Here is a 12,102-nt window from a genome sequence, read left to right as displayed (position 1 = left end):
CCAGAAAACTGAATCTGGATGGTAAAATTTGACGGACACTGTCCATTCACCAGGTGGCCGGTGGAAAGGTGGCCAATTAAATTGAATCAGGAAGCCCATGTTGACAGGGAGCAATCCCTTGCAGGTCACATGGGGAGGGGGTGACCAGAAATGGAAGGGCAGAGTAGGGAGAAGCAATTCTAGAAATCCCGAAATTCTAGAAATTCAGCATTACCAAGTCATGAGACGGTACAATATTGGGCAAACTTCAGTTTCCTTCCTCTCTGCAGAACAGAATCAGACTGAATGGAAGTCCCCGCCCCCGCCAAACTGATCAGAAGTCCATAAAAACTTTGGATTAGTCAGACAAAACACTGCAAGAACCACAAGATTCAATTTCTGAGAATTCTTACTTGCATCAAAGAACTGAAAGGGACAATTTATAGTCTCCAACTAAGTCACTTTTCTAGGAAATTGAACAAACAAAATCCACTCTAAACATAACAGCTGTGAGCATACCAGCAATAGGAAGCGGGGGAACAGTATCAGTTTGCAGCATGTTTTTCATATGGGATTATAAAAATTCTAGGGTCAAGTACCATAACAGGGCACTTTACCTGAGAGCCTTGTGTTTTGAAATGACTGTGGATAGAGCAATAATTGGATAAAGCATTGTCCATTCACTGCATGGCTACAGGGTTGTTGTTTTTTTTAAATTAAGAATGCACTCTGAAACAATTATGCCCTTCTAAATCCTTGAAGTTAGTTAAATTGTATAACTGTAGATTATAGAGGGCAAAGGAGCATCCAACACCATCATAAGACATGACATAATAAATACAGCAAAGTGGACACATTTCCTTCTATTGGCCTCATTTTTGAATCATGAGGAATTTCAACCAGCTAGGACAAGAAGTAATTTTAATACCTGTAAAAGCTTGAGGTGCTTAAATATATGCATTCCACTGAAGGTGACAGAATAAACTTTTGCAGTGATCTATGACAACCTTTTCCTAATCAAGCTCTTCCTTACCCTAATTGATCCACACTCACCTTTGAGTGAACCATTTTCAACAATCCCATCACCCGCCTTCAAGTAGGGCATTGTCAGACCCAGAGCCAAGGCAAAGACAGAGTTCAAGATCTTTATTTCAGCTTCATGGGCATATACACGCGTTGTCAGAACAGACAAGCCTGCCAGTTCCCCCAACTTATAAACCTTTGCCCTGATTGTTATAATTCAAGCCAAAGCGCGCCAAGCTAAAGCGGGGGTTTTGCGCGGGGTTTCTATTAAGCTCTCATCACCACAGGTGTCATTATCAGTTCTCAGGTCGCATCTCCTCCTGTTCATGGCCTTGGTTACATAGCAACTAGCCAACTCCCAGACATACCATCCTCCCTTCAGATAAGCAGCAAGCAGCAACTACATCAAAGCAGTGTAGCTAGCACAAGCACATTATTGTATAGCTGGATACATATGACGAGAGGAACAAGATGGAGTGACTCTTGACAACTGTGTCTTGCTGCTTTCCAGCTGCATACTTACAGCACATTTGTTGTAATTAAAATAGTGGTGTTAAAATAGTTGCATTTCACTGTTGTTGGAAAATGCTGTCAAGTAGGAGCTGACTCAGGATGACCCCATAGCGTTTTAAAGGAAAGAGATGAACTGAACTGATTAGCCATTGCTTGCCTCTGCACAGCAACCCTGAACTCCCTTGGTGGTCTCCCATCCAAGTACAAACCATGACCTAACTTGTGAGATCAAGGCAACTGAATCCAATAATTATTCAGCAGCCCATCTAACAAGATATGTTTGGGGATCTATGATCAGTTCTTCCCGTGTGTAAATTAATCTTGAAAAGCACTGGATCCACATTGTGGGGCAGGTAGGTGTTCAATCTTTCCCCTCCAACCTCATCTCCCTGAAAGTAATTGTCCTCCCAAGAGTTATTACAACAGTTCAGCCAAAAAGACAATTGCAATACGAATATATGTATTTTCCACAAACTTATGTCTAATAGCAACTTGAGGGGATTTCTCCTGGGTAACCAACACAAGGGAAAGGATTATTTCCCACTGCCCCAGTGCAGTGACTCTGATCCAAACTGAGAGGCCCTGCAGCTGCTTCATAAAGTTAAATTACATTTTTCCATGTCATATGCCATATTCATACATGGGAAAAGATTTTTAAGACATGTTGGGGACAACAAAGCATCCCTGTTTCCTGTGAAAGAGCCCCAGATCTTAAATAGTCATGCTACTGGCACCTTTGGAATTCTGACACAGTGTGGTGTGGTTGCAGCAGCCACAAAATGGCAGCCATGGGAGACAGAACCAGCCACAAAATGGCTGCCACAACTTATCTTCAGTCACACAGTAAAAGTCCTTGTGCTTTGGTGGCATCTGCTGCCAAAGCAACATTTAAAAAACATCTGCCCAGCTAATTAGAAGCCTCGCTAGAGAAAAGCCCCACCTGACCCTGCTGGCTTTCTAAAATCATTTGGTGGGTCCAAGGAAAGGCATTGGCAGGTGCCAGGCCACCCACAGACCCCATGTTGGAGAAACCTGGTTTAGAAAGCCAGGAAATGCTGGCTGGCTTACCTGGAAAGGATGGTTTCGCTTCCATAAGGCAGTAAAAGGTATTCATCAACAGTCTTGCCAGAGAGGTAAGAGGGGAGCCGCAGGTATTTTGTGCTGTTGTAGAGGTTTAAGGCAAACAGGGTGATGTCACCATCTCTGTATTTTGGACTAGAAGGGGAGATAAATGAACATCTCATGAATGAATACATACAGCAAGTGCACTACAAAATGCAGGTGTTTGTCAGATTGCAGAAGCTAAGCAAGGTTGGCCGTAGTGAGTACTTGGATGGGAGACTACCAAGGAAGTCCAAGGTCATTACACAGAGGCAAGCAATGGCAAACCACCTCTGAACATCCATTGCCTTGATTACTCTAAGGGGGTTGCCATACATTGGTTGCAATTTGAAGGCACTTTGCACACACACACATCATTTGCAGCTCCATCCATGGTAAACTAAACTAAAGAGTCTCCCGGCCCAGGCAGGTATCTGCAAAAAGGAGGCTTCCAAAACTCATTTCGCACGGTGCCAAATTTTCAAATGCAAAGATCAAAGTGTGGCTTTGATTGAATCACACGTCCTTCACTGCAGCCATAAAGTACCACATGAGACATATACAAGCCTTCCTGAGTTGTTCCACCAGATCGATGGCAGAACTTGCTAAATCCGCACTAATGCAAGAGCCTTTCTCCCTGCCACTTTCTTCTCTGGGTAGCAAACCAACATGATGGAGCCATCACTATTCTTAACAACGCCCATTGGAACTGAATGCTTACTGGTGCTCATTTGTGCAGTGAAGATACACCCGAAGCCGCCTGTGGTCTTCACCTGTCAGGCTGATGTTCAGGACTTTGTTGCCCACCAGTTTCTTGTACAGCAAAGAGAGCCAATAATCCTATTTTGTATTTTAAAAGATAGATGGCATCATAAACACAATATACCGTACATAAACATAACATATTCCAAGAACTGCTGCCCTAAAAAAATAATCCCTTGAAGTCCGCTGAGCAAAGAGTTATCCCAGGAGATTTTTTTCTGCAGCAAAAGCCCAGCAGGAACTCATTTGCATAACAGGCCACACAGTAGATCCCCTTGTTCTACTGTTAGCCTTGTCTAGTGCTTTTGGTGGTAGCCTCGTCTAGTGCTTTTGGTGTGTTCTAGCATTGAATTGATTAAACTTGAAAAGCATTGTGGGGCAGGCAGGTGTTCAGTCTTTCCCCTCCAACCCCATTTCTCTGAAAGTAATTGCCCTCGCAAGAGTTATTAGAACAGTTCAGCCAAAAAGACAATTGCAATATGAATATATGTATTTTTCACCAGCTATGTCTAGTAGCAGCTTGAGGGGATTTCTCCTAGGTAAACAACACAAGAGAAGGATAATACCAGATGGATAACATTGTTCATGAATTCCTTTTTCATATTCGTTTCCTTCTCGTGGGTATTTAACAGGTCAATTTATTCACCAGAAGAACACTCATAGCTTTAGGAAGCCATATATCAACCAGTGGCACAGTGTTCCCTCTAAGCTGCAGAGTCTTGTGAGCAAAAGTTCTACTTTGTGAGCTACTTGTATTAAAGTTGTGAGCTACAGCATAAATTATTGTGCTCGGGTCATCCTTCCTGAGCTTAGACAAAAATGTGTGAGCTGGAGGCTTAAAATCTGTGAGCTAGCTCATGCTAACTCATCTTAGAAGGAACACTGGCCATTCGCTCTTCCAGAATTTCATTGTCAAAATAGCACTTCCCACCTGTGCCCAAGCCATCTAGCTTAGGGTGCAAAAAGCCCTTGGATCGGCCCTGAGGCTGGTTCTAAATTGCTCTTCCTGATCTGGATGCAGATAATGCATAATTTGTGCCATAGCAGGATAGAATACAGAAAGCATATAGCAAAAAACATACAAGAAGAGTCCAGTGGCACCTTTAAAACCAACAATGGAGCAGGGGTCACTGGGTGTGTGTGTGTGGAAGGAGGTATTTGTGAATTTCCTGCATTGTGCAAGGGGTTGAACTAAATAACCCTGGAGATCCCTTCCAACACTCTGACTATTCAGGGTACAAGCATTTGTGTGCACACACACTTCCTCAGATACATTGAAGTGGAAGTTAACAGTCCATATGTATAGGTAGAGGATGAACAGCAGATTAGCATACAACATAATGAAGATGTTTTAACAGATGCAGAGACCAAACAGGAACAACAAGCTAAGTTTATATGGTTACCATTTGTTTGGATGTTTGCTTGAGAGGAGATGAATGGAGCATAACAACAGGATCCAAGTTAATTACTCTTAGCATCCCACAATTAAGGATATATTTACATTTTTGTCTCCTATATTGGCAGAGAGCCCCGCGGTGCAGAGTGGTAAAGCTGCAGTACTGCAGTCGGAGCCCTCTGCTCACGACCTGAGTTTGATCCCAGTGAAAGCTGGTTCAGGTAGCCGGCTCCAGGTTGACTCAGCCTTCCATCCTTCCGAGGTCGGTAAAATGAGTCCCCAGCTTGCTGGGGGGAAAGTGTAGATGACTGGGCAAGGCAATGGCAAACCACCCCGTAAAAAGACTGCCGTGAAAATGCTGCGAAAGCAACGTCACCCCAGAGTCGGAAACGACTGGTGCTTGCACAGAGGACTACCTTTACCTTTTTATATTGGCATATTTATTTGCTTTGCTGTGTCCCCCCCCCCTCCATAATTAAATCTAAACAAATGGTGACCAATGCTCCCTTTAAGCTATGGAGTCTCATGAGCAAAAATTCTACTTCGTGAGCTACTGGCATTAAAGTTGTGAGCTACTGAATAAATTAGTTTGTTCTGGGGCCATTTTTCCTGAACTAAGACAAAACTGTGAGTCAGAGGCTAAAAAACTGAGCTAGCTCACATTAGCTCAGCTTAGAGAGAACACTGATGGTGACCACATAAACTTAGCTTGTTATTCCTGTTTGGTCTCTGCATCTGTTAAACATCTTCGTTATGTTGTATGCTAATCTGCTGCTCACCCTCTACCTATATGTATGGACCGTTAACTTCTGTTTCAGTGTATCTGAGGAAGTGTGCGTTTGCACAAATGTTCATACTTTTAATAAAACTTTGTTGGTCTTAAAGGTGCCACTGAAGTCCAGCTTTGTTCTACTGCTTCAGGCTAACATGGCTGCCCACCTGGATCTGTTTAAAGAACATTATTATTGTATACATACTGGCAGCGGTTCAAAGTTGGCATCCACCAGATGGTATGTCCCTGCTCCAAAGAAAACCTGTCTCATCACCACATCGATACCCAGCTTAGCAGACAGTCCTAGTTTGTCCAGCCACCTGGCAAACAGAGATAGGAGACAAACTTCAATGCGGAAAAAAAATCTTAAAAGGGTTAGAAAGTGGGAAGGAATATATTCTAGGCAAAATTGGGTGGTTTTTTCCCCTCCGCTGCATGCAGAAACGCTGGCCAATGCAATCATCCACAAGTGCTACCTCTGAGTCATTCCACAAGATCAGAGAAATACATTTGAAAGACTGTTACTTAGAGGAGGGCAGGGAGCTGTTCCTGTTGGCAGCAGAGGATAGGACTCACAAAAATGGTTTTAAATTATGGGCAGAAAGATGCTGGCTGTAGGATGGAAGGGCTGTGGCTCAGTGGTAGAACATCTGCTTTGCATGCAGAAGGTCCCAGGTTCAATTCTCAGCATCTCTGGTTTTTAAAAAAGGACCAGGCAGTAGGTGATGGGAAAGACCTCTGCCTGAAACCCTGGAGAGCTGCTGCCAGTCTGAGTAGAGAAGACTGTCCTTGATGGACCAAGGGGTCTGATTCAGTATGAAGCAGCTTCATGTGTTCATGTATATTTGGGGCAATTTTTGTCTACAGTAAGAGTAGTTCCAAGTTCAGCAGTGGAATCGGCTGCCTAGGGAGGTGGCAAGCTCCCTTGCCAGTCTTCAAGCAGCAGTTGTACGAACACGTCTCATGGATGCTTTAGGCCAGGGGAGGCCAAACTTTCTTAACTTAAGAGCTGCAAGACATGAATGTCAGATGTTTGAGAGGTGCAAGATGAACGGATGGACAGAAGGAAGGAAAATAGATGGGGAGGGAGAGATGGAAAAAAGCAACTTTAAATGCATTCTCCAAGCTGCTGGTTGGCTTGGAGAAGTGATTTAAAGAGAGAAATGCCTTCTTCAAGCCAGCCAACGGGATGGTGGGGGCTTTGAGAGCCACACAATATATGTGAAAGAGCCACAGTTTGGCCACCACTCCTTTAGGTGGATCCTTAATTGAGCAGGGAGTTGGATTAGATGGCTTGTATGGCCGCTTCTAGGATTCTACATATTCTTGAATGATGTGGAAGGAGCAAACCTAAGCAGGGTTACTCATAAGTAAACCCACTTAATTCATTAGGCCAATTCAACACATTAGTTTCCCAGGAAACTATGCGTTGAATTGCAGCTGTGGTGTTTTAACTTTGGGTCAGTAACTGTAGCTGAGAGGAGAAGTGGGCATTGAAGGAGGCCATCTTCAGGCCTTGGTAGAGAGAACAAACACTTATTTCAAAGGTCTGTCCTTTAAAAAGAATTCTTGAGCTCCACAGCAATCCACACGCGTGACTTCTTTTTGTTTAAACAGAAAGTGCAAGAGCATACAGAACTCTTGGGCAGACGTTGATCAAAAGGAGAGCTCTGTGTAACTCAGAAATGGGCCTGCTTATACATTACAACATCAGGCTAATAAAAGAAACAATTATGTCTATTTTGTTTCCTTTAGGGCTCGCCCTATGGTTCACCCATGCAATAGGGGTGAGTTTCCAAGAGTGTCATGATCCTAGCAGCTTTGGGTTGGAAGGATGTCCTCAGACTTCAGCGAATACAAGAATGTCTCCTGTTTGGCCCAAGGAAAAGTTGCCAGTGTGTCGGCTGCGGACAGATGCGATCTCTCAATAAATGGGATGTTCAGGTGTGTTTCAAATAGGTACCACTATCCTTACATAAAACCAGCAAGGTATGTATTGGACAGTCGAGGAGCGCCCCCTCCATAGGCCGAACTTGTCTCTCCCAGCCACACTTTCTTCCCTGGTACTGTGGCATCGACAATCTAGGAAGACACAGAAGGGAAAATCAGTATAAGATCCTGGCCCTGGGAGACACCAGAGGGCCGTGGAGCTGAAGGCTCATCCCAGCCACAGAACAAGCATTTGAGCTGCCCACTTAAGTTGGCTTTGTTGAGCTTATTGCGTGCATCTGCTAGCTGGTGCAGGATTCAGTCTTTGCTATGCCGCCAAAAATACTTTTACCTTGCTGTATCTGAGTTCAAATCCCCACTCTGCTATGGAAGCTTGCTGGGTGACCTTGGGCTAGTCACACATATGCTCGGCCTAACCTACCTCACAGGGTTGTTGTGAGGATAAAATGTGGAAGGGAGGACTTCGCGGAGGGAGGACTGAAGGGACAGATGTTCACAAACTACTTAGAGATTACTTCTGCGGGCTTGTTCTGTAACTATGGTGTACCCACTGCGTTTTATGCTGCTAAATTAACATTTTTAATGTGCCACAAATGCAGAACTAATAACTGCTTAGTTGTAGTCAGGCAGTTCCTCCTAGAAAGAGGCATTTCCTTTAGCAGAAGGGAGGGTGGCGATTTCCGCTGATTCCCCCCTTCCCTGTTCTGTTGTGGAGAGCCTGATGACCTCCAGGAACAAAATGGTGGGAGGGGGGAAGTGTGCTGCATCAGAAAGGAGAAGCTAGAAAGTTCTGCTCTGTAAAGTCCCTGGATGGTTGGCTACATACCAATAAATAATAACAACAACAATCAGGGCTTTTTTTTTGGTAGCAGGAACTCCTTTGCATATTAAGCCACACATCCCTGATGTAACCAATCCTCCAAGAGCTTACAGGGCCTACTGTAAGCTCCAGGAGGATTGGCTACATCCGGGGTATGTGGCCTAATATGCAAAGGAGCTCCTGCTACAAAAAAAGCTCTGACAGCAGGTATGAATGTATGCTGCTCGCCTCTGATGAAGTGAGTGACTCAAGCCAACATATGCTGAAATGAATGATGCTAGCCTTTAATGTGCCCCTGGACTTCTACTTGACGGAACAGACTGACACAGGTACCCCCCATGGAATAAAAAAGAGACGTTCACCTGGAAGAGTCAGAAAGGGTAATATAAAAAAAAAAAGATGGGAGAAAGAGGCAAGGCTAATGAGAGCCAGTGTGGTGTAATGGTCAAGAGTGTTGGACTAGTATCTGGGAGACCTGAATTCAAACCCTCACTCGTGCAGCAGAAGCTGGCTGGGTGACCTTGGGCCAGTCACACTTTCTCGGCCTAACCTATCCCACAGGGGTGCTGTGAGGATAAAATGGAGGAGAGGAGAATGATGTAAAGTTCCTTGGGTCCCCATCTGGAGGAAAGGCAGGGTACGAATGAATTAAATCGGGAAGAATAAGCACAGATTTGGTGACTTGTACTTGGGAGGATTAAGTTCCAGGGGAGGGGTAGCCAAACTTGGTTAACGTAAGAGCCACATAGACTAAACATCTGATGTTTGAGAGCCACAAGACATGAACGTCAGATGTTTGAGGGGAGGAAGGAAGGAAGGAAGGAAAATAGATCGGGAGGGAGAAAGGTAGAAAGAAAGCAAGTTTAAATGCTTTCCCCAAGCCACTGGCTGGCTTGGAGAAGTGATTTAAAGAGACAAATGCCTTCTCCAAGCCAGCCAACAGGGTGGTGGGGACTTCAAGGACCACACAATAGGTGTGAAAGAGCCACATCTGGCTCCTGAGCTACAGTTAGGCCACCCCTGTTCCAGGGGGATGAGCAACAGAGATTCAGCCAAAAGCTTTACGAAAAAGATGGGCTTTGAGAGCAAACTGGAAGGAAGTGAGGGAGGTGAGAAGCTTTAAGCCGCTGGAGTGGAGAATCCAGGCCTTCCTCCAAACAGTGTTTATTAGACTATATTTTGTGCTCCACCCCCAAATCCACCCACCCACAGAGATGCCTTGTACCTGCTGGACACTCTGTATGTCTGCAATGAAGGTATCCAGCACATCTGGACTGAGGAAATCCTCTCGAGTGGCATTCCGTCCATTTACATAGTAACTGCAAAAACCAAGAGGTACACATATAGACCTGAGGCTCACTGCTGTTTCTATTCAACCTGGTTCTCAATTGTGAAGTCAAGCCAAGTTAATCTTTGTTATGGCCTGCAAGCCATACAGAAGCAGAGCAAACAGCATTAATGAATGAATTGCCTAAAATCATATTGCTGCATGTATCATTCCTCCTAGTATCTCAGACAATAACAAGAGTTAGAGGTGTTCCGTTGTGCTTTTTCCCCTTCTTGGCAGATCTCCCTGTAGTTTTAAGTGGTTGCACTGTTATAGCCGTCCTTGATGTTTGTCCAACCTGGCCACCTGTTTGATGTTCTCAAGGTTCTAGAGGCACTCCCACGTCATAAAAACTTAAGGGAGGGGTCATGGATCTCAAAAGAGCATGGACGTGCAACAGACTTGTGTTTATTCTATGTGACTCTTAAGTTAAGCAAGTTTGGCCACCCCTGGTCTGGACAATCCTTGATGCAGCCCAGCATAGGACATTCTCATTAGGGAATGGCTGAAGAACAAAGCTGCTGGGTGGAAATGGTGTACTCACTGGTGCCATGTGACAGAATCGATTACTTTCCCTCCCGATTTCAGGAAGCTGCAAAAGGAAAGAAGAGGGATGATTTCATTGCTCGCTCTCGCTTTTCACCTCAAAGTCTACATTTGTGGGAAGTGCGACAAGCTGACTAGGCAAAAATGCCCACAACTGATATCAGACCCAGAAACCAAATCAGGGGCTGCAAGGCGGTCAGTCACTGGGCATTTCAGTGGCTAAATGATTTGTGAGGAGGTTGGCAGGTGATGGAAGGCATCTGGGTTGTCAACCTCCAGGTGGGGCCTGGAGTTCCCTCAGAATTACAGTTGATCTCCAGACTACAGAGATCAGTCCCTGTGGAGAAAATGGCAGTTTTGGAGGGTGGGTTCTATGGCAACACATCCCTGTTGAGCTCCCTTCCTTCCCCAAATTCTGCCATCCCTAGCCTCTGCCCCCAAGTCTCCAAGAATTTCCCAAACCAGAGTTGGCAACTCTAGGTTGTGTGCCAGCCTGAACAGATACCTAACACACAGATAAACCCCATGACCAGGTGGAGATGGTGGGGCAGGCTCGTGCCCACTTTAGAACTCCACGTGGTGAGTCAATGAGCAGATGGATCAGACCACTGGTAGTATTGTCTACTCAGACCGGCAGCTGCTCTCATGTATTTTGGACAGAAGTCTTTCACATCCCCTGCCAGAGATTGACCCGAGGCCCTTCTTCGTGCAATAAGCAGCAGCAAAGGGAGAGGGCTGTCAAAGCCTTAAAGGATAGAAAATTCTCAAAGCCCCAAATGGGTGCATTAGAACAGCCCAGACCAATTGACATGCTATTGGATGGCCATGATGTGATTATGAATGCTTTTGCTTTACAGAGCTGTTTGAACTTTTGGATATTTTTTGGAAGGTCCCACCCTATTATGAAGTGTGGATGAAATAAGTAACCAAGTCAACCGCTTGTTGGTCAGAGCTGTTTCTAATGCACCCATCTGGGGCTGTGAGAAGCATATATAAGAGAACTTTGCAAATTATTTATTTATTAGATTAGATTTGCATCCTACCCTCCCCACCACGACAGGCTCGGGGCTGCTCATAGGCCAATTTGTTTATGGAATGAACTGACTTCTTCAACATTTTCTATTTATTTTCAGCTTTCAGAGAGAGAGAGATATGTACTCTTTCTCTAAGAAGATACTGATGTGCATTTAAATGCCTTTGAATATTGTGATTTTACACTGAATGAATTCAATATGACTGAATGCATTTGCTTAAATTTACTAGATTGAATGAATCCGCATAAATAGTTTGAATAGAGACTTGTTATTGTGGATTGTGATACTTTCTGTATTTTCTGGTACCTTCTGCATTCAAAGCAGATGCTCTGTCATTGAGCTATGACCTCACCTCCAAGATAGGGCTTATGTGTGCAAGTGAAAGCATAGCTGCACAATACATTTAAAAAAAAAAATTTTAACGGGCATTCAGGCGACAAGCACAGGTTAAAGCAAACCACGGTTAGTCATCATGCCTGCGTTCGGCCAAAGTATCAGTTTGTCAGCTGATCCACCCAACCTGACAAAATACTTTCTTCTCACCTTCTCAGCAGCCTCTGAGTCTGCTTTCGAGGCCTGCCTACGTCAGGCCCGTAGAGTTTGGAATCCCTATAGTGGCTGTAGTTGCTCAAAAGGTGACGAAGCTGTATGAAGTCTTGTCCTAACTGGAAGCCATCGATATGAATGCCAGACTTCAGCCTGAAGCTGTTTGGCTCTAAAGAAAACACAGAGACAGTTGCTTCCTTCAGATAATTTCCCAAGGAAGGGCTCGCTGTGACTCATTCAAAATGTGTACTGTGGTAATAATCAACCCAAAGTATAGAATATCAAAACTACCATGACATAAGCTTCAAAGCCACAGAGAACACTCAGAACAAG

At 44.5% G+C, this 12,102-nt stretch overlaps 1 protein-coding gene across 1 annotated transcript in view; it reads right to left on the bottom strand.

The window, feature by feature from the left end:
• The window catches only part of HPSE (heparanase), a 39,353-nt gene that overhangs the window by 1,152 nt on the left and 26,099 nt on the right, over positions 1-12,102 (bottom strand). Inside the window, exons 5-11 of the mRNA XM_060247398.1 lie at positions 11,767-11,938; positions 10,188-10,235; positions 9,542-9,635; positions 7,522-7,628; positions 5,752-5,866; positions 3,338-3,456; positions 2,584-2,730 (exon numbers count right to left, since the gene is read on the bottom strand). Coding sequence (XP_060103381.1) covers positions 2,584-2,730; positions 3,338-3,456; positions 5,752-5,866; positions 7,522-7,628; positions 9,542-9,635; positions 10,188-10,235; positions 11,767-11,938 — 802 coding nt within the window. The remainder of the gene's footprint in view (positions 1-2,583; positions 2,731-3,337; positions 3,457-5,751; positions 5,867-7,521; positions 7,629-9,541; positions 9,636-10,187; positions 10,236-11,766; positions 11,939-12,102) is intronic.

Source organism: Heteronotia binoei, chromosome 9, assembly GCF_032191835.1.
Source record: "Heteronotia binoei isolate CCM8104 ecotype False Entrance Well chromosome 9, APGP_CSIRO_Hbin_v1, whole genome shotgun sequence".
Lineage (NCBI taxonomy): Eukaryota > Metazoa > Chordata > Lepidosauria > Squamata > Gekkonidae > Heteronotia > Heteronotia binoei.
The sequence above is the reverse complement of the archived record's forward strand: the minus strand, read 5'-3'. Positions and strand labels throughout refer to the sequence as shown.